The following is a 19,833-nucleotide window of genomic DNA, read 5'->3' on the forward strand; positions in this document are numbered from 1 at the left end:
TGTAAATTTTGCTAACTTTTTTTGAGATTGTGTCATATTTTTGAAGAAGTATTGGATGAAACTGCCAGATCTTTCAAATAACAACTCGAGTGGGTTTATGTTAAAGGCTAATTCCCATTTAGAACAATTTGGGTTTGATTTTTGTAGGTTTCTCCATTGTTTCAGTTTTGAAACTGCAATATCAGAGATTGTAATGCAAGGAGCTGGTGCAGACAAGGAAACAAGTGCATGCACATCTTCATGTACAGTATTCTGAATATAGGTCTCAAAATATGTTGAGAGATTCACAGCTCCACCTACTGGAACCAGTGGGATTTGATGTTTTTTAGCCAGCCAGAAGGATTAGTTTCACCTGTTGTTGCTACATTAAAACTACACCTCAGTACAGACTTAATCAGCTCATGATGCATTCAGTTGATCTTTTTCTCACTTTCTCTTTGTGATGTTCATAACAACACTATGTGGAGTGTCTACACTTTAGGAGAAAGAGTTTGATCATGCTTAGGTTTTGTATTTCTGTCACAGGCCTCTCATTCGAGTCAGCACAGGCTTGACCGCTTGTCCTGAAAGCACCAGAACATATTTCCTGTAATTGAGTTTTGGAATATGAGCTGTTTGCATTGACCAGCTGCTTGTTAAACTCTCAGCTGTGGTTTTGTCTTACGTTGATAACCTTCAGCAGAGGACTTTGGTTCAGATGAGACATTAGAAGATATTGTCTTCAGCACTGGAAGGCAGTCACTTTAAAAGTACCATTTTCCTGGGAAAGTACCGTGTTGTCACAGCTTCAGCCAGCAAAAGAAAATAAATATCCATCCATCCATTATCTATACACCGCTTAATCCTTGCAAGGGTCACAGGGGGGCTGGAGTCTATCCCAGCTGACTTAGGGTGAAGGCAGGGGACAGACAATCAAGCACACTCACTTTCACACCTACAGACAATTTAGAATCACCAATTAACCTCAACATGTTTTGGAGAGACATGTGGAGGCTAGCCGGAGAACCCGGAGAGAACCCATTCTGCATGGGGAGAACATGCAAACTCCATGCAGAAAGATCCTCAGTGTCCTCATTGGCGAGGCAACGGTACTAACCACCAAGCCACCTCTGGGGCTACCTCTGGGTTGATCCTGCCAGTAGCTTGTCTCAAAGATGAAGTTATGCAAGTCTGAGAACAAACGGCCCGTACAGTGAAACTGCAAATGTATATTTGCAATTTGCAACCTGGAAATGCAATATGAAATTGGCAGTTTACAATTTTGCCTATGAATGTTTAAACTCCTATTGCGAGCTCATTGACAGCTAAGAGTTTAAAGCTTGAGTCCTGACTTCTAGATTTATTATAATCCTCTGGATAGACAACATGTTAATGGGTTTTTTGAAGGTTAATGGATAATTTTTCTGTAGTTTCCCCAAAATTAGTGGAGCATACCTCAATCAAAAAAACATTAGCAAATGATTTGTTAACCACTGATAATGCTTTTAGTTACAGCTCAGCAGCTTGTTATAAAGAGTGATGGCGTTCTTGTTGTTTTTCCTTTTCCAGAAGTAAATGAAAGAATGACTACAAACTAAAAAGTAGCTCTTGTAGTAGTTGCAAAACTATAATTAAACTTAACAGAAATAATAGTTGTAAATAAAAGGTTAAAAAATTACTTTAAAAACATCAAAAAATCAATTGCAATCCATTGTAAAAGTGCTGCAATTGATGCTACACTGCGGTAATGTCTTAAATTGGGAGTGATAGCACCTAATCATTTGTGTCATTTTCTGATGATTGTGGTGTTGTACATGTCAGATGTTGTGTCGATGTAATAGGCTGCATTATATTTTTAGATATATATGTCCTTAAAGTCAAACCATGTGACTTTAAAGGAATATTTGAAGCAACAGGGAATTAGTTACAATGAGGTGAAACAATGAAAATGAGACTTCACAGATTTCTATTGTTTTATTAACACTTTCAGTTGTTATATCTACATTCTGCCTCCTCTAACTGTCAGTTATTGGTCGCAATCCTCCTGATCTTCATCGTGACAGATTTGATGGTGTGCGGGACTCCCTTCTGCCTCCAGGTGTCCCACAGGATGTGTGTCCTCTGACCCTGGTTCTGCTCTGCATCCTCAGGGGAGCCGTTGAGGTTCGCCAGGCCGCACTGGTTGAACCACCATCCAGTCTGGTTCTGCTGAATGCTGCAGCTCTCCACCGTGCTGTTGCCGATGGAGCAGAAAGGATTGCAGCCGTCATTGTCCACATCCGAGGCACTAAACGGAGCCGTGTCCTGGTTTTGATCCTGGTCGTAGCCGCGGAAAGCATCGCCTGCACCAGAACGCACAGAAATACACACAACTATGCAGGTTAGTCATTGATAATCAGTGCATACATCCTGATTTTTAATTTGCACTGTGTGGAAAGGAAGTGAACGCTTTGTGAGTTTTGATTTATCAAGTCATACCTGCACTTCCTGCATATCTGCCCAAATGTATGCTGAAGAACTGTGTTTCATTGTCGAGACGGAAGTCATCATATGACGCATAAGAGGTGACGTCATCGTGGGAAACTAAAGCGATGTGAAGCTGGAACCGAGTGTCTTTCTGGTTTATTATATGAAACACCTTCTTCAGGCCCAACCAGTGTTCTCCTAAACACACACAAATTAAACAAGACATTATCATAGCCACTGGAAAGTGTAGGATATGATCCCCAAACATCTGTAGAGTTTGGTACAAGTCAACCATCTCAAAGGAACAGTGTGAGAACTTAGTTAATATACTGTTAGTCCACTAAACAGATTGGCAGTGACTTACTTTGCCAACTCTCAACAAGGAAACAAACCAGAGTGTTACCCAAACTGTCACATAATTACATAACATTAGTTCATGTCCAAAATGTATACCATCTAGTAGGCAATGGCATGCAAATGTTCTCACTCATACAGCCTTCTGATGTTGATTTTTAAGGAAAAAAATACACCTTTACTGTAATTTACAACCTGCAAGGTGTCCAAAGCCATCAGCATAGTCAGCCCAGGGTCGCTTAAAGTCAGTTAATCCATCGGTCCTCCTCTGCATCACTGTCCATCCTCCTCCCATGTAGTCCATCTCACAGAACACCTGCAGGACAAGCTTCGCTATGAGTGGTGTCCAATGAGCGAGTGACAGACTGTGAATGAATGAATGAGTGGATCATGTGTATATACCTCAAAGGAAGAGTCGGTGTTGTCTGGATGGACTATATAAATACCACTGGGGATCTTTGGGACGACCGACACAAGATTGTCCTTGATGTCGCTGCAGTCTCGCCCTAATCAGTGCAAACACACAGTTTAATGAAGTTCATGTTCAAGCAGCTGTTTTGGTTTATAGTCCCTGATGACAAAGAAAAATCTGCAACAATGCTCGCTGATACACACGCTGTTGTTGTCAGAACAGTTTTCTCTGGATTTAATTTGTCTGTGGTTCACTCAGATGAGACACAGATTGTCAAAGGATAGCATTACAAATGAGTAATGTTATGGTTTGTCTAATGAAAACTGCTTTTCCTTATTTTTAAGGATTTCAGATGTTCTGAAGGACTAAATGCATCTTACTATGTATGTTAAGATATGCCTTCTGCTTCCTAGGTTAAAGAAAAATGCCTTTAGAAACACTGGCTCATAGAACAATACCTTTTCTTATCTTGATCTCATGGAAAAGTTAACATTTTGGAGATACAAATCAGTGGCAAATTAAAGGTGTACTCCAGCAATTTCACTTTTATAGCATTTGAAGCTGCGGGACAGCAGATTTAAAAGGGACACTTTGCAGTTTTTACACGTCAGGATCAGTTTACTCATTATGCAGACTCATGCACAACCTGTGGAATCAAGACTTTGTCTAAGAAAATAACCTTGATTACGTCAGCTTGGGTTTGGACAGTAAAACTGAACAACAGGGAGCCCAACATGAAGGTGTGCAGTTTGAAAGATGTGGCAATAAACCAGGCAGTAAAGATCAACCAAGTAATGGTGATTACTTTTTTTAATTGTGGGGATCCAATTCTTTTCTTCAATCTTACTATTATCTTCATACTAGGGGCTGAAAGTTTTTACATTTTGGGCTCTGTTGCTTTGATTTTTACCATTTTTTTTATTTAAAAAATCTCTCACAATTAACACAGTTTTCTGGAAGTGAGATACTTGGAACCCCCTTTTTTTNACTTGCTTTTTTTTTAATCTTTTCTAATTATTTGAACATTTTTGTCAGTCTCTTGTAGTTATGCAGCAAACATTAAGTCATGTTCCTTATATGTGAACACCTTCTTTGCAATGAAATAGATTCTGATATACGTTTAGATTTTTATTCAGCTAATCCCTCTAACTCTGCATTAGGTTTTAAGAGTGACATGTGTGTTTTCCTGATTGCATTGTCCAGGAGAAAGTAGAAATATGCAAATAATTTAACCAGTTTTTAGAATCTTTAGGATCTCTACTAAAGTTTAAAATGAAGCTCTGTCGGTTTGTGCAATCACACTTAAGCATATTTACAAGTGGCCACCTGAACATCCAGTAATGTTTTTTAATGCTCATTTGAAGGGCTCTCCATGCTTTGCCACAGCCTCTATTGACTTTGGTGTGTTGTAATAACCAAATATCTGGATGCACTGAGCTCTGGTCCAGCCAGACATTTTTCTTGCATTCAATCTGTTGGCCAGCTGAGCTCCGGATCACTTGTGTGCATGTTTTCCACCAGAGGGCAGGACTCTGTGGCTGAGCCTGCACGGGACAAACAGGCCCCGGCTGGGGTTGGCCTCATCAGGGGCGGATGTTTTCTCAGTGCAACTTCCCAATTTCCCCTCCCCAACCCTCCCCCCTAAAAAGCAGAGCAGAGCCACCAGGCCCAGAGTCAGAAAAAGGACTCCAGTAGCAGGAGATCATTTGTCCCCCAACCCCCTAAAGTTCATCCTCTCTGGTTGTGTCTTGCCCCTTACTTTTGGCCCTTTTGGTTCTTTTTCCGTCCTGCAGGAGAAACTGGAAGCTGCACTGATCACAAAGAGCCTAATTTTTTATAATGTGTGTTGTCAGGGTTGAAAATGCTTCACTAGATGCATCTGGAGCTGCAAATACAAGCTGCTTTTCTATTGATGGTTCACATGTCTGCTCTCTGGAGTGAAATATTTGCCCTGCAACTGCGGCAGCTTTAAACCCTGCAACCCCGCCCCTCCGCACTATCACATGAATCTGGACTGAGCGCTGGATCTGAAAAAAAAAAAAAAAAAAAAGTTTGGAGGTCTCGCTGAAGTCACTTTTTCTCCAGCTAGCTTCACACATGAGCAGATGTTCTCACCTCAGGAGGCTTTTTAGTTGAACGTCTGAATCGGGAATCGAGTGGGGTTTTTTTTAATTCTCAGGCTGTGATTTTCTACGACTTTTTTTTTTTTTTTTTTCCTGCAGGAATACGGAGCGAGAGGAGGAGGGGGGCGGTCTGGCTGCTTGAAGGTATGTGGGAGGCATGTTGTGCGCCGCTCGGATTGACTTTTTAAATCGGCGATCCCCGCTTTAAATTGCACTCTTTCGACTCGTTTGCCCCCGCTGGTCGGCGATCCGTCCGCCGATCGACCCGTTTAGAGGCTCAAAGTGACGGACGACGACGCTAAAGTTCAGATGGGGTGGAGGGACGGAGGGGGGGGCTGGAGGGCGAGAAGTGTAAACAAATCCGAGCAGAACTTCAATCCAGTCTAGTCGGGGCCTGTAGTCTGTTCTCTGCTTTTTATTCAACTTTTTCCTCTTTTTTCCCCCCCTCTTTTCGACAGATTTTTTTTTCGTTGTTGTTGTTTCGACACCAAACTTTTTGGGCGACATGGACGCGCACCGCGGCGCGCCTCCGGCCGGGCAGCAGGTCGTGCACGTCCGCGGGGACTCGCAGACGGAGCTGGAGGCCCTGTTCAGCGCCGTGATGAACCCCAGCAAGGCCGTCAGACAGCCCTCCTCTGTGCCCATGAGGATGAGGAAGCTGCCCGACTCCTTCTTCAGGCAGCCGGATCCCCGAGGACACTCCAGACAAGTACTTACTGACAACAGCTGCACCACGGCTACACAATAAAGCCCACCATGCTGCCTCACACACAGGCCCTGATGGCACCACAATCATGCAAATGGACAATCCGGTCACTGTTAGGTGTCAGGGCTTAGTGGATTGCAAATCTGAAATGTTTTGTCAATTTCCATGCTTGTGGAGGACAAAATAATGTGAACAGTCAGGGAGATTGATCAGAGTAGAGCAGTAGTCCACTACGTGTTAAATCTGAAATGAACAGTTATTTTCAGTATTGATATATTAGATCAATCTTTTGGTCAAACAATAGTGAAAATTCGTTCACACAGCCACATGTGTGTATTTAACATCCAACCTTCAAAGATATTTAATGTGCTACCATGCAGGATTGCAACAAATGATTGTTTTAATTGTAGATTCATCTGTAGGTTGTTTTCTCAACTAATTAATTAGTTGTTTGGGTTTTAAAATGTTGGAAAATTGTGAAAAGTGTCAGCCAGATGTCCTCAAATAGTTTTGTCCGTAACCCAAAGGGATTCAGTTTACTGTCATAGAAGAGGGGGAAAACAGAAAATATTCAAATCTAAGAAGCTGGATTTAAAGAATTTTAGGTTTATTTTATTATTATTTTTTTTTTTAATGCTCAAATTAATTAATCAGAAGAACTGACAATCAGTATTTCATAACTTTACGAAGTGCAAATATGCCAAACGTTTTCTGCTGTGATCTTTTTCAGATTTGGTGTTTTTCATCTTTTGTCTGTTCTATCATTTTGATTGAATATCTTGATGCTTTCGGCAAGTCATCAGACAGAACATGATATTTTTTGATGGCCAATAGTGTCACTGATATGTCATAGACTAAATTGCTCATTTGAAAATACGTAAAATAACAGCAAAATCATTGGAGCACAACAGTTGCTGGAGTTCTGGGTCCGATACCATTTTTGGGGAGAAACAAATTCTGATATTGATATCTTAGCCAATGCTGTTGATCCTTGGATTTTAGAGTTGTTTTGGAAATGCAAAATGTTGGAGTCATAACTTATTAACTTTCCAGCAAAGTCTATTATAAGTTACCTGCCATGAAGACAGAGATTGACTCTGCATCATTGTGTGCTCCGCTGTGATACTTACTCTACTGCATGTGCTGCATCCAGTGTAAACAATGAAGTTGGTGCTGGACAAACTATGTGATGACACCCTATCTAGATTTTTCTGACTGGTTTATATCAGACAACATATATGCTGTCACCGCTATGTCTGTGAAAGGCCAATATCAGGGGATAATATCGTCATTGGCCAAGTTTGTACACACAAACAAGGAATTTTACTCTGGTGAATCTTAGCCATCTGTATAAGACATAAATAAACTAGAACAATACAAATAAGAGTAATATCAGTCAGGCTTTTAGAATAATAAATCTCTGTAAAAGTAGTAGCAGCCATAATCTGTCTCTCCTCACTGACTGTTTTACAAAGATAGTTGTAATTGCAGGGTATGGCTGCAACTAAAGATTATTTTCGTTGTCAGTTAATCAGTCGACCTTATTCTTGATCAGTTGGTTATTGTTTGGTCTATAACATGTCAGAAAATAGTGAAAAATGTTGTCCAAGATGACTTATTTAAATGTCTTGTTATCCCCACAACCCAAAGATAATCAATTTACTGACATAGAGGAGGAAAGAAGCCAGAACAAAATCTCATTCAAGAAGCATGAATCAAAGAATTTCTGCTTTTTTCTTCAGAAATTACTTAAACCAATGAATTATCAAACTAGTTGGGATTTAAAGTAACAGTTGGAACCATTAGTTGATTTATCGTTGTAGCTCTGCTGCAGGGCCAGAGTGTTGAACGTTTTGTTTTGATCACAGAGTGCCCACTACTTCCAGTATTTCGTTGAGACAGTGAAACATGTTGACGCAGAGGTTATTTTGTAGTTGTTGAGCTTCTACTTGTGATCGCTGCTCCTTGTTGATATTATTTCCCTGTACTGAACTTGCTGCTCATATTTCTAGGTCTTTCCTTGTGGCCACAGTAAACTTTTTTGCTGTCTGATGGACTCACAGCTCCAGCAGCCACCGTCCACTACATCTGCCAACCTTGAAAACTCAAGTGTAACAATTTCAGTTATCAGGAATTTTCATGTTGCACTTCTGTAGCTGCTTCTGCACATCGTATTCACTGCCAATACAAGTATTTATCGTGGCAAGTTGTGGACAAATCCCCAAAACAATGACAAAGAGGAGCAGTGAGGATAAGTTAACCTTTACTAGCTCTGACTGAATTTATTAAACATTAACATATTACAAAAAAGACCATGTAGGCGAATGATTTATTGTATTTAATTGTATTCCACTTTGCTTGAACACACTCTTAGCAGGTTGTATTTGTGATTTAGAATAAAATCGGTTGTTTCTATCTACAGTACAGCGAAGGTAAAGATGATACGCTGAAGATGTTGATCTTCTTGAAACGAGTAGAAGACACAAAGCATGCACGGATGCATTTCCCATCACTTAAATCTTTCATTAAATATTTATTTCATGGCCATCAAACATACTTTCATCTGTTAGAGTTGTGTTTGTGCCTCAAACAATATAATCTTGATCCGAGAACTTCATTCATCAGCCGTGATGTTCACTCAACATTTACGGAAAACGATCCTAATATGTTCTAGCGTATCACTTGTGATAATATAACTGGCCGTGGTAACCAAATCTTCACGAAAAGTCAAACACCTGGGAGTGTTTCACAGTTCTTCCTCTAAGTCTCTTCCTCTTGGCTCGCTCTGTGTTCTCCCTCCTGACCTTTTTTTTTTTTTTTTTTTTCCTGCCAGTTTGAGTATCTGATTTGCTGTTTGTGGCTTCGCTGCAAAGTTGTTAACCCTGCTTGTTTCTCGTCAGGCCAGTTCGGATGGAGGCGTGTGCGGCTCCCTCACTCCTCATCACGTCCGCGCCCATTCCTCCCCTGCCTCCCTCCCAGTCAACTCACTCTCCACTCAAGCAGCAGATGTAGCAACGACGCCCATCATACCCGACGACGTGCCACTCCCCCACGGTTGGGAAATGGCCAAAACGCCTACTGGCCAACGTTACTTCCTCAAGTAAGGTTTAGATCCAGTTTATCAATGTGTATGATCTTTGGGAGGTTGTGTCAAAACACCCAAAGAGCCAGCACCTAGAGTGGCACTTACACAGTTTAGTGCTGCAAATTGTTACGTTAGACTTATTCAAATGTTCTTATAAAACTGAGAAAATCTGCAAATCCTCACACTTCAGAAGCAGAAACCAGCAAATTATCAGCAGTTTTCTTGATAAATGACTTAAAGACAATGAAAAGGTTAATGAAATGTTAAAAATTGTTGTTGATCAATCTTCTGTCTGTCATCAGACTGACTAACGAGCACGTCATCCCAGTTCTAACCCCAAATAGAATAGAACAGATTAGAATCAAAATGCTTTTTTGATCCCCAAGGGGAAATTCCGTAGTTGCAGTAGCAATGAGTAAAGTAGCCACCACCACAATGCAAATAAGTAAGAAAAACATGCTATAGTACAAAGGGCATGACAAAGTGTAACATACTATGATTTAAAAAGTGCTAAAGTGGAAAAAAAACATAAAGGAGTTTGTTTTTTACTAAACAGAAAACAGTCAGTAATACATCATTCTTTACTATTTTGCTAGAGAAAGAACATAGTCACAGGAATACGATGAAGAGAGACGTACAGCAGTGCACATGTTACCAGGACTTAGAGTAATTAGTTGCATGCAAACAGAAAATGTTCCAACTAGTTTTGCAACCAGTGTGGTTTCACCTTCCTTCAAAGCACATGGCCTGACAGCTCACACTCCTGTCAAGGGCCGCTGTGGCGTACAGCAGCACAGGCAGTTGCGTTTGTCTGCGTGAGCGTAGATGCATGTGCACATCTGGTAGTACAGGTAAAGCAGGTCCGAGGCTCCTTATCCATCAGGTTCCAGTGGTTTAACAGATACAGATATGTTGAGACTTGTTGTGTGTTTTCAGTCACCGGGATAAGACAACCACTTGGCACGACCCCCGTCTTTCGCAGCTTCAGTCAGCTGCAGCTCAGCATCCCATCTCCGGCACTCCAGTCCATGCCCACTCCCTCAGCAACCCAGCTCCCACTACGCAACCACAAAACATCAATCCAGAAACAGGTATCACCGCTTTCTTTTCCCCCCTCCACTCTGCTCTTATCTCACAGTACAGTTTCTTTTAAAAGCACCAACCTGCTTTTCGTAGTCCATCTCCGGCGGATCAGGTCTTTGCTGGGTGTGATTTCTTCGGGATTCCCTTTTGGTCTCTACCTCCATGGCTCTGGTGACTTTGGTGGCAGTTATTACATTTGTTGATTAGGCTGAACTTTAATGGCGTCACCCTGATGACAGTGTGTGATGGAGGAGATAAAAGCACAGATGTGACTCTCAGGTTTCAGCAGAGAGAAACCAGGTGCTTTTCTCAGTTGGGTGTGAGATTCTTTGAATAAATCAAAAATACTGAAGGGTCTGTTCAAACAAATTACAATTTTTGTGATAGTTCTTTTTTGGGAGGGTCTTGATTTCATGAGAAAATTGATAGAGATCTAAATGAAATGTGTGAAGACAGTGATGGGACATGACATTAAACAAAACCTTTCCAGCCAGACTTGATTCAGGGCGTGTAATGATGCAGCCATATGGACAGTGACTAATGAAAACAGGTCTGTCTTTAAACAACAGTCACGTGCAAATATGAACACTGAAATACTTTTTCTTCTTTAGTCATTCTCCCTGGACATTAATAGAGCCAATATGTTTCTAATTTCATTGATGGGGACAAAATCCCATCTTCATTTTCTGCCACAATGTATTCAAAAGCTCCTCTGCATGCGGCCACATTGATGGATAGTCAAGCACAGGCTGTTTGTATGAGTCTTTCCTCTGAGTTTGTTACATACCTGTTGCATCAGCAGCAGCAGAATCCATATGAGCATCTCCCAAGACAGCTTTACAGTGAGTTTCAGCTCACTGTTTTTCATTTTGTGCATACACCTTTATGGTTTTGGTTCACTCTTACAGCTTTTTGCTGTTTTTTTTCAGTAAAAAGGCTTTAAAAACCCACAGAATACAACCTATTCTGCATCAAATGGCAAAGTTAGCAAATGCCTAGTGGATATAGTGCTGCATTTAGCAGCTAAAGAGCCAAATATTTCCCTCAGGAGGTGGTAGAGACCAAAACAGAGCTTAAACACTAACATTTAATAGGTAACTCCAAATGAAAGATAATGCTAACAACTCTATCAGCCAAGTTCACACACATGGAATAGGCTTACTCAAATAAAAAAAGTTTTCAGTCTTGGTCTAGGCCTAATTAATGCCTGGGAAACTGAGCCTGTATGTTATGTCATGTTATTTCTGCTTCTAGTTATAAATGTAGGTTCAAACAAAAACAAGTAACATTTTCCACTTTTAGTGGTACTACTCTCTAATGTAAATTAGTTCCCAATGAAAACCTTCCAGAAGGTGTTCTGTGGATTATCCAGAACAATGGAAACAGTGTTTCCGTAAAGACGTGTTGCTGTTAAATTTTTATATTGTAATTTGGCTAAACAGACCCTTTAGGAATAAAACCTCTTTTTACCCAGCGCCTTGGGCATTGACAGTGTTGCATTTACGACAGTGTTTTACACCAACTGCATTCAGGCAAGACGCGTATAGCATAGTACATTTTAACTCCACAGTAAATACTGTAACTCTTTACCCACTAACCTTCACTTCTATTTATATAATCTCTACAAACTAGAAGCTACACAGACATTAAAGGACGTGGGCCAGATTCTACTTTTTTCTCTCAACACTCCATGCACTCCATCTACCATTTGCCTTCTCACTGTGTACTTTCACTGCTGTTCAGGTCCACTGCCTGAAGGCTGGGAGCAGGCTGTGACTGCAGATGGAGAGGTGTACTACATCGATCACATAAATAAGACTACCACATGGGTCGACCCGCGTCTAGGTAGCACACTATCAAATTTGTGTCTCCTGAATTGACAATTCTTGTTTGTCAATGAGAAACATTTTGTTCCAATGTCCACCATCACAAGTTGCTGTTTGGCAACAAAAAAAAAAAAAAGAAAGATCGCAAAGTTTTGCAAAGTTTATTCACATATATGTAATTGCTGAAATGTTTAACATGTGGACATTTTTGCTTAAGTGCCAAAAATGTCTTTTCTTATTAATCTTATGTTCCAGCCCAGAAGATGAACCCTGGCATCCTTGGTTTGGCAATGCAGCAAAGGCAGGAAAAAGAAAGGCTCAGATGCAAACAAGGCTTGCCTCCGCAAATCGGATCACAGGTCAGCGGTCAAACAAATCGCATGTGCTGCCCCAAAAATCGAACATTTTACTTCAGATGGCATGATAAGCTGCACAAGCTGCTGCACAGCTTTTTTCCTGTGTGATTGTGTTGTGCTGCATATTCAGTTGAGAAAAGGACCATAGTTGAGTTGTTGCTTCAGGTTTGTTCACTTTGTGTTTTTACATGAAGTTATACATGCAGCTGTGTGTGTCCATGCTGTGCAGGAGGCAGGAGGACGGAGTCAGATGCCCGGTGGGATGGACCACGACAGGAGCGCACAGACACTCGTCCCTCCTCTTGATGTGAGGATCAGAGCACCGAACCACGAACCTACTCTTAATGGGTGAGTTATAAAGGAACAAGTATAGAGATATACAGTTGAAACCAGAAGTTTACAGACACTGTATAAAAAGACACATAACCTTTTCTTTTTCACTATCTGGCATTAAATGTGACTAAGCTTTTCCTGCTTTAGGTCAGTTAGGATTACCAAAATTATTTCTATTTGCTTAATGCCAGAATAATGAGAGAGAGGATTTTTAGAGAATTTTTTATTACCTTCTTCAATGTCAGAAGTTTACATACATTTCCTTAGTATTTGGTAGCGTTGCCTTTAAACTGCATGACTTGGGTCAAACGTTTTGGGTTTCCTTCCACAAGCTTCTCACAATAGTTTCCCATTCCTCCTGACAGAACTGGTATAACTGAGTTAGGTTTGTTGGCTGCCTTGCTCCACACGTCTTTTTAGCTCTGCTCACAAATTTTCTACAGGATTGAGCTCAGGGCTTTGTGATGGCCACTCCAAAACATTGACTTTGTTGTCCTGAAGCCTCTTTGTAACTAATTTGGCGGTATGTTTAGGGTCATTGTCCATTTGGAAGACCCATTTGTGCCCAAGCTTTAACTTCCTGGCTGATGTCTTGAGATGTTGCTTCAATATTTCACATAATCTTCTTTCCTCATGATACCATCTATCTTGTAAAGTCCATCAGTCCCTCCGGCAGCAAAACACCCCCACTACATGATGCTGCCACCCCCGTACTTCACAGTTGGAATGGTGTTCTCAAACTTGCATGGCTTCGCCCTTCTTCCACCAAATGTAACGACGGTCATTACGGCCAAACAGTTCAATATTAGTTTCATTAGACCACAGGACATGTCTCCAGAAATTAAGGTCTTTGTCCCTGCGTGTATTTGCAAACTGTAATCTGCTTTTTTATGTTGCTTTTGGAGAAATGTCTTCTTCCTCTCTGAGTAGCCTTTCAGCCCATATCGGTACAGGACTCGTTTCACTGTAGATAATGACTCTCTGACCAGCTTCAGCAGCATCTTCATGAGGTCTTTTGCTTTTGTTCTGGGGTTGATACGCACATTTCACACCAACACACTTCATCTCTGGGTAACAGAACCCGTCTCCTTCCTGAGTGGTATGATGGCTGGACATTCCTATGGTGCTTATACTTGTGTATAATTGTTTGAACAGATGAACCTTCAGTCATCTGGAAATTGTACCCAACAATGAAACAGACTTGTGGAGGTCCACAGTTATCTTTCTGATATCTTGGCTGATTTCTTTAGATTTCCCCATTTGGTCACAAAAGGAAGCAGTGTGTTTGAGGTGTGCCTTAAAATACATCCACAGGTGTTCCTCCAATTAACTCAAATGTTGTCAATGAACCTATCGAAAGCTTCCAAAGCCATGAATTTATCATCTGGACTTTCCCAAATAGTTCGAAGGCACAGTAATCTTAGTGTATGTAAACTTCTGACTTTGAAGAAAGTAGTGAAAAAAATTCTTTAGTTTGATTTAATGACAGACAGTGAGAAAAAAAGGTTATATGTCTTTTTATACAGTGTATGCAAGCTTCTGGTTTCAACTGTATATTATAGATGAAGTCTTACTTTAGCATCAAAAAGTTTGTCTTTTCATAAACAACGTCCAGGTTTCTGGATAATTTACCAGCAGTTTTTAAAAAAATACTAAGAACGTATTTCTTGTGAAAGCTATAAAATCACAGGAAGAATTGTGGCATGTGTTGGTCTTTTAAACAGATGCTGATCGGTTATAAAGCAACGTCTATGTGTGTTTTCTTTCACAGCGCTCATTCTCGCAATGAGAGCACCGACAGCGGTCTGAGCGTCAGCAGCCTTCCCCGTACGTCGGACCACATGCTGAGCTCTGTGGATCACATGGACACAGGTAATGTACACTAACACACCATGTCAGAAAGAGAGACTGGGATTTCTGCAGTGGAAAAAGCAGGCTTTGATTAATCCTAAACTCCCCTCCAAATACGTGCATTTTTTGTTAAAGTAATTGTGAGCACAACATCTGGTATCATCACACATAAACTGTTTCTTTTTCCTATGTAGATTAATGTGCCACTACTTAGCCAACAATAATGCCATAATGTTGACCTATTCAGCTATTATAGCTCAAGTTACTTACTGTTGAAAGCAGAACCGTGACTTTCACTAGAAAGTGGTTCTATCTCTGACTTCTACGCTGACCTTGGTGTAATGATTCACAGGAAAGTTATTTTCTTATGGCAGTAACTTTCCCAGATACAGTTCAGAGTAATTTGGGTTCATTTATGTGGAATCGACTAAGATGTGAAAGTAAAAATCTTCCCAAACATGCTAGAAATAATACAAAGGAAGGGAGCTGAAGGCAGAAACAGGCTCGGGCTGGCAGCTGTTTCTGCAGCATGTTTTCAAGTTTGTAATTGTGCACATATTTAGCTTGTTACATTTGTGTGCGAGCATCGACTCCCCTCCTCGTTTCTTTATTTTCGCCCATCGGAACATTTAAACACAGATGGGTTTTTTTGTGTTTCTACAGTTTCTGGCTCGGATAAATGTTGCAATTTTGGTCATTTCTTTTGTTGAAAGTAATATGCCTTTCAAACCTCCCAGTGGGTTAAAAGATACAGTTGCTTATTATGTGAAAACTTTACAAAATTCTCCTTTTGTGCACCGAAAGCAACATCGTTCTGCTACTCTGCCCCGTTTAGGCGAACCTGTTGAACCCCCCTCGATGACCCTGCAGGAGTCGATGCCTGTGCTCCCGATGTCCGAGGGCGAGGAGCTAATGCCCTGCATCCCCGAGGGTCTGAGTTCAGACCTCCTGATGGACATGGAGACGGTTCTGTCTGGGTCGCACATGGACAGAGACAGCCTGCTCACCTGGCTATAGACACACCCAGCCGCTGGTCAAATACGGTTTTGACGTCAGATTTTCATAACATGACTGAGAATTCTGGAGGATTTTTGCCTTCAAAAAGTGGTACAGAACAACATTACTGAGAGAATATGCTACTGTTGTGTGATGGATCCCTAACACTACTCACAGCCTGAAGAATGACTCTCACAGAAGGTGGTAAGCTGCTTGTATTTTCCTCTTTTTTTTTTCTTTTTTTTTTTTTTTGGGCCTGGTTTTAGAGATGCATGACGGAGCATCCATGTTTTTGTAACACTCCTTTCTTTTTGGTGTTGTGTGTGCCCCCATGTTGCTAGTTAAGTGCATCAGAGCTAATTGTAGAACCCACTGGGGGTTGGTTTGCAGCAAACCTTTAAAATCAGAGTCAAGAAAAGTCCAATCGTAATAGTTCTGTAAACACAAAAATAACAAACATAGCACAGAACATGAAGAAAAAGATCTCATCCACATTCTCTCTGGTTACACACACGCCCTGTGGAATAAAAGAGCAGCCAGGAACTTAGAATTTTAATGCACATGATGTGAAAAAAATATGAATCAAAGATTTTTATCTGGATTAACCCCACACCGGTTACATACCACCAAATACCCCTGCTCCAGACTGTCTCGCTATGCTGCACAGAAACTTGAGGGGGGAGAAGACGCACCCTTGTGGTGAGCTAGAGGAGAAATAAACACTAAAAGCAGTCCCATTTATCTCCTAAACTTTAGTAACAGTTAAAATATTCACAAGCCAGAATCACTTCTTCTGCAGACCTCATTCCTAACTAATCAAATCCTGCTTTCACATTTAGAAAAACAAAGGGTACAGAACAGTGCCACTATGTAGAGGAGTCTTAACTGTGGCCACTGAAGCTACAATACAGTCTGTTTTCAGGATCACTCTTTACACAAAGGAGCATTGCAACATACCGAAGATGTCTTCAATAAGCAGACACATGATCGGTGTAATGCGGTGCAATCCAACACAGTGAGATTTTCCCCGAGGAAACTGCAATCTTCTTCTGGTCTTTTAAGGAAAGTAGTTTAGAAAAGCATTTTTTTTTTAACATTAGGTCACCTCTGCAGGAAACACTGCAACATCCTCGCTGTAAAATCAATAATTTGAAGTTACTAATATCTTGGTTTTGTTTATACTGTGTCTTGTACTGCATTGCATTTTATTCCATTGGTTTTTTTGTCCACAGCAGCATTGAATATAAACTTCACAAAGGTAGTATTTATTGAAGGTTTGTTATATCGGATTGCTTCGTGTTGAATAGTTGTAATGTTATTATGTTCCACTCCTTGTTTCAGATAAATGCCATTCACTTAGCTCCCAGTAGGGCCTGAGGGTATATGTCCCTCGTCCTGTGGCATAAATGAAAACTATTGAATGAATCAACCAGCACCCCTTTAAATTTGAGATTTTTTTTTTATTATTATTATTAACTTTTTCTCTGTTTTCCCACTATTGGCTTGGTACATTCCTAATAATTTCCTTTTTTTTTTCAACATCTTCGTCTGTTCATCCAGTGGCGTCATAGTTTTTCCCACAGAAAGATGTGCAAGCAGTGGCCAACTCAGCCAAGTTTTAGCTCCTTAACAGCAAATCATGTGCACTTCTTACATCTGCTGACCAGTTTTAAATGCATGCAATGAGTCTAGATTATTAGATACACTTTTCTCCCCATTTCAGGCGTCTATTGTTTCCCATTCATCTCTGAAATCAGCTCGTGGTGTCTTGAGACTCGCTGCATCAGATATGTTTTAATCTTGCATTGTTGTGACGTGCTAATGCAACACTGCATCACCACCAGTGTTGGCGTCGCTGCTCGAAAAAAGTAATGCATTACTTTACTTATTTACTCTCTGTAGGAAGTCATTTGTTACACTACTCGTTACATTACTTTTGCGTTTCTCTGCAACATCGCTGAGATGCACTGTCACTTAATTGCAAGTTAACAAAATAATGTGAAACCTTGCATATGACCACATATCGGCACAAATCTTCATCCTGATAAGGAGGACATGCACATGTTCTGTCTCCTGTGCTCTTTAGCAAAGTATTTCCACAGTGCCTGGAATACAGAAAGGGGGACTTGAGCACATCACTTCATCCTCAGCCTGTTATTGTGCAAAGAAACAAATGTTAGTTAAAGCCAAAATGGATAAAAACAGCAGGCAAACGGGTATATTCAACCTAAACTGAGTGTACCATCGTAATTGGACAATTGATTGAAAAGGTATTTCACATCTATGGGGCGATGAATCTAAAGGTGAGAGTTGCCGTAGTCGGAAACAGGACAGGAAATGGGGGCAGGAAAATAGATCTGTCTTGAAGTTACAGAGATACAAGTACAAAAAATACAGCACGACAAATCAATTAATTTGTTTGTATCAGAGGGGGAACGTCCCTCTTAGAATTAAGCAGAGTGCCCCTCCTTTATTTTTTGTTTCGTTTTTGTACTCTGAAAATTTGCTGCAGCGGCTTTTTGCTAGAAGATGCACAGAGAACAGTATTTTTGCCAGATGTTATTAAGGTGGCGCTGCCAGTCGTCTATGCTGCCTCAAATAAAAGTAGCAGCTGTTTATTTAGCTGTAATGTGATTCCTGAATTTAGGAGCAGGCTCATGTAATGTGACGACAGTTACGCGTTACTCTGACGCTGATCTCTACACGATGACACTTGTAACACTAAAAACCCGACTTGATGTTTACTGTATGAAATAGTTTCTAACTTTGAGAACAAAGCGAGGTACAAACAGAATCCATCAAAATGAACTGAGGTGATGTCTGAGGCTGTTTGTCATGTGACTAATAAGGCAAACTAAACACAGTGTATACAAAGATTAACATCATCCTTTTAACAAAAACAGTAGAGATAATCGCTACTCTTAATTGAGCCAAAAAGTGCAATAGAAATATAAATAACCATAAATACAGCGCAGCATTACAATCATCTTTTCATAATATCATGTTGAAGGCTTTCCTTTAGTCTGGTGGATAAAAATGTTAAATGTCCATTTTTCAGTAGAAGGCAACAAATGTATTATTTAACTTCATTCAAAGCACTGTTCACTCAAATAACCCTGACAAAGTCCATCTATAATTCTTTACTGTAGATCGACTAAATCAGTCTATGATGATGAACAACAGAAGGAAATTCCAACATCCTATGATTAGAATTTTTTTTTTATAGTGTGGACATGTATGCATTAGTCGTTTGGAACAGTCAAAAAAAAACACCCGATTTTTAATAACTTCCTTAAAAACTATAGGGGTTAGTGCTAATAAGAGGTCAGATTGCTGCCACTCTGTTAAATTATAATTCCATCAGTCCATGGCTCAAGTTATGTAAGTGGGAAAGAGAAAAATATAGTGCTTTATAAATGGACTTGAGGCCTGTTAGGGGAGGTACAACATAAGTAAAGACCCCGTCGTGACTCCTCAGAAAAGCAACATACTAACTGTGGATGCTGTGTTCTTGGTATATTTTATTCTAACTGCAAATGCTATCTGGTGCTGCAATGCAGGAGGCAAACGTCACTATGGGGAGCTCTCTAACTCTCCCTGTCTAGTTAAACTATATAATGAGTGTATAATCTGTTTTTATCCGCTGGGTTGTTTCTGCAGTGTGTTTATATTTTATCTGAATTTGAAGCTGTTAATTACAGGTGAAAGCATTTTGTTCTAACCAGCTTCCTTGTTTTATATATTTATATATATATATATAAATATATACAGTATATAGAGGTAAAAACTCCATTCACAACACCCCCTAATAAGAAGCCAAGTCACCTTTTTTGTAATCTTTCCCAAATTAAAAGTACCAAACAACTTACAGAGCGACCTACCACTCATACACATAATGCAACACACTCCCTAGCCTATTATTTATCTTAGCATGCATGACACTTGCTATGTATGTTCCATATAAATGACGTTTATTATCCTATTTACAGAAGGTTTGGAGGCAATCAGACTTATTTTGTACCTTTTTATGCATGTGATTTATATCAATTTTCATTGTAATCATTTTAAAGCAGTTTCTGTTTAATAAACTTTCAAATACGTCTCAATACTGTGTTTCCTGTGTTGTGTCTGGTGTGTATTTGTCCATGTTATGGCTGTAAACCTCATCTTGATTTAGGTTTTGGTGGTGGACTGCCACAAACCACTTTATAGCTTCAATAAATTAGTCTAGTTCAGTGTGGGTTTGCCGGGTCCCTCATTCAG

At 40.3% G+C, this 19,833-nt stretch overlaps 2 protein-coding genes across 3 annotated transcripts; one reads left to right on the forward strand and one right to left on the reverse strand.

Moving 5' to 3' along the window:
- Positions 1 to 1,938: 1,938 nt before the first annotated feature.
- LOC103355120 (angiopoietin-related protein 5-like) lies at positions 1,939 to 3,837 on the reverse strand. Its single transcript, XM_008278786.1, has 5 exons — positions 3,816 to 3,837; positions 3,202 to 3,305; positions 2,995 to 3,115; positions 2,458 to 2,643; positions 1,939 to 2,321 (listed from the first exon to the last, which is right to left on the reverse strand). The coding sequence occupies exons 1-5, from the start codon at positions 3,835 to 3,837 to the stop codon at positions 2,002 to 2,004; spliced, it is 753 nt and encodes a 250-aa protein (XP_008277008.1). The 3' UTR covers positions 1,939 to 2,001.
- A 1,607-nt stretch (positions 3,838 to 5,444) lies between these two features.
- Positions 5,445 to 19,676, forward strand: LOC103355106 (yorkie homolog). 2 transcript variants are annotated; one of them, XM_008278770.1, is made up of 9 exons: positions 5,445 to 5,478; positions 5,793 to 6,043; positions 8,941 to 9,140; positions 10,062 to 10,216; positions 11,952 to 12,053; positions 12,290 to 12,393; positions 12,620 to 12,738; positions 14,495 to 14,595; positions 15,410 to 19,676. In XM_008278770.1, exons 2-9 carry the CDS (start codon positions 5,840 to 5,842, stop codon positions 15,589 to 15,591), a joined length of 1,167 nt encoding a protein of 388 aa, XP_008276992.1. In that variant the 5' UTR covers positions 5,445 to 5,478; positions 5,793 to 5,839; the 3' UTR covers positions 15,592 to 19,676. The 2 variants fall into 2 exon arrangements, with proteins under 2 accessions (XP_008276992.1, XP_008276993.1); XM_008278771.1 differs by lacking the exon at positions 11,952 to 12,053.
- Positions 19,677 to 19,833: the final 157 nt, after the last annotated feature.

The sequence above is a fragment of the Stegastes partitus genome, unplaced genomic scaffold (assembly GCF_000690725.1).
Source record: "Stegastes partitus isolate 25-593 unplaced genomic scaffold, Stegastes_partitus-1.0.2 Scaffold132, whole genome shotgun sequence".
Classification (NCBI taxonomy): Eukaryota; Metazoa; Chordata; class Actinopteri; family Pomacentridae; genus Stegastes; species Stegastes partitus.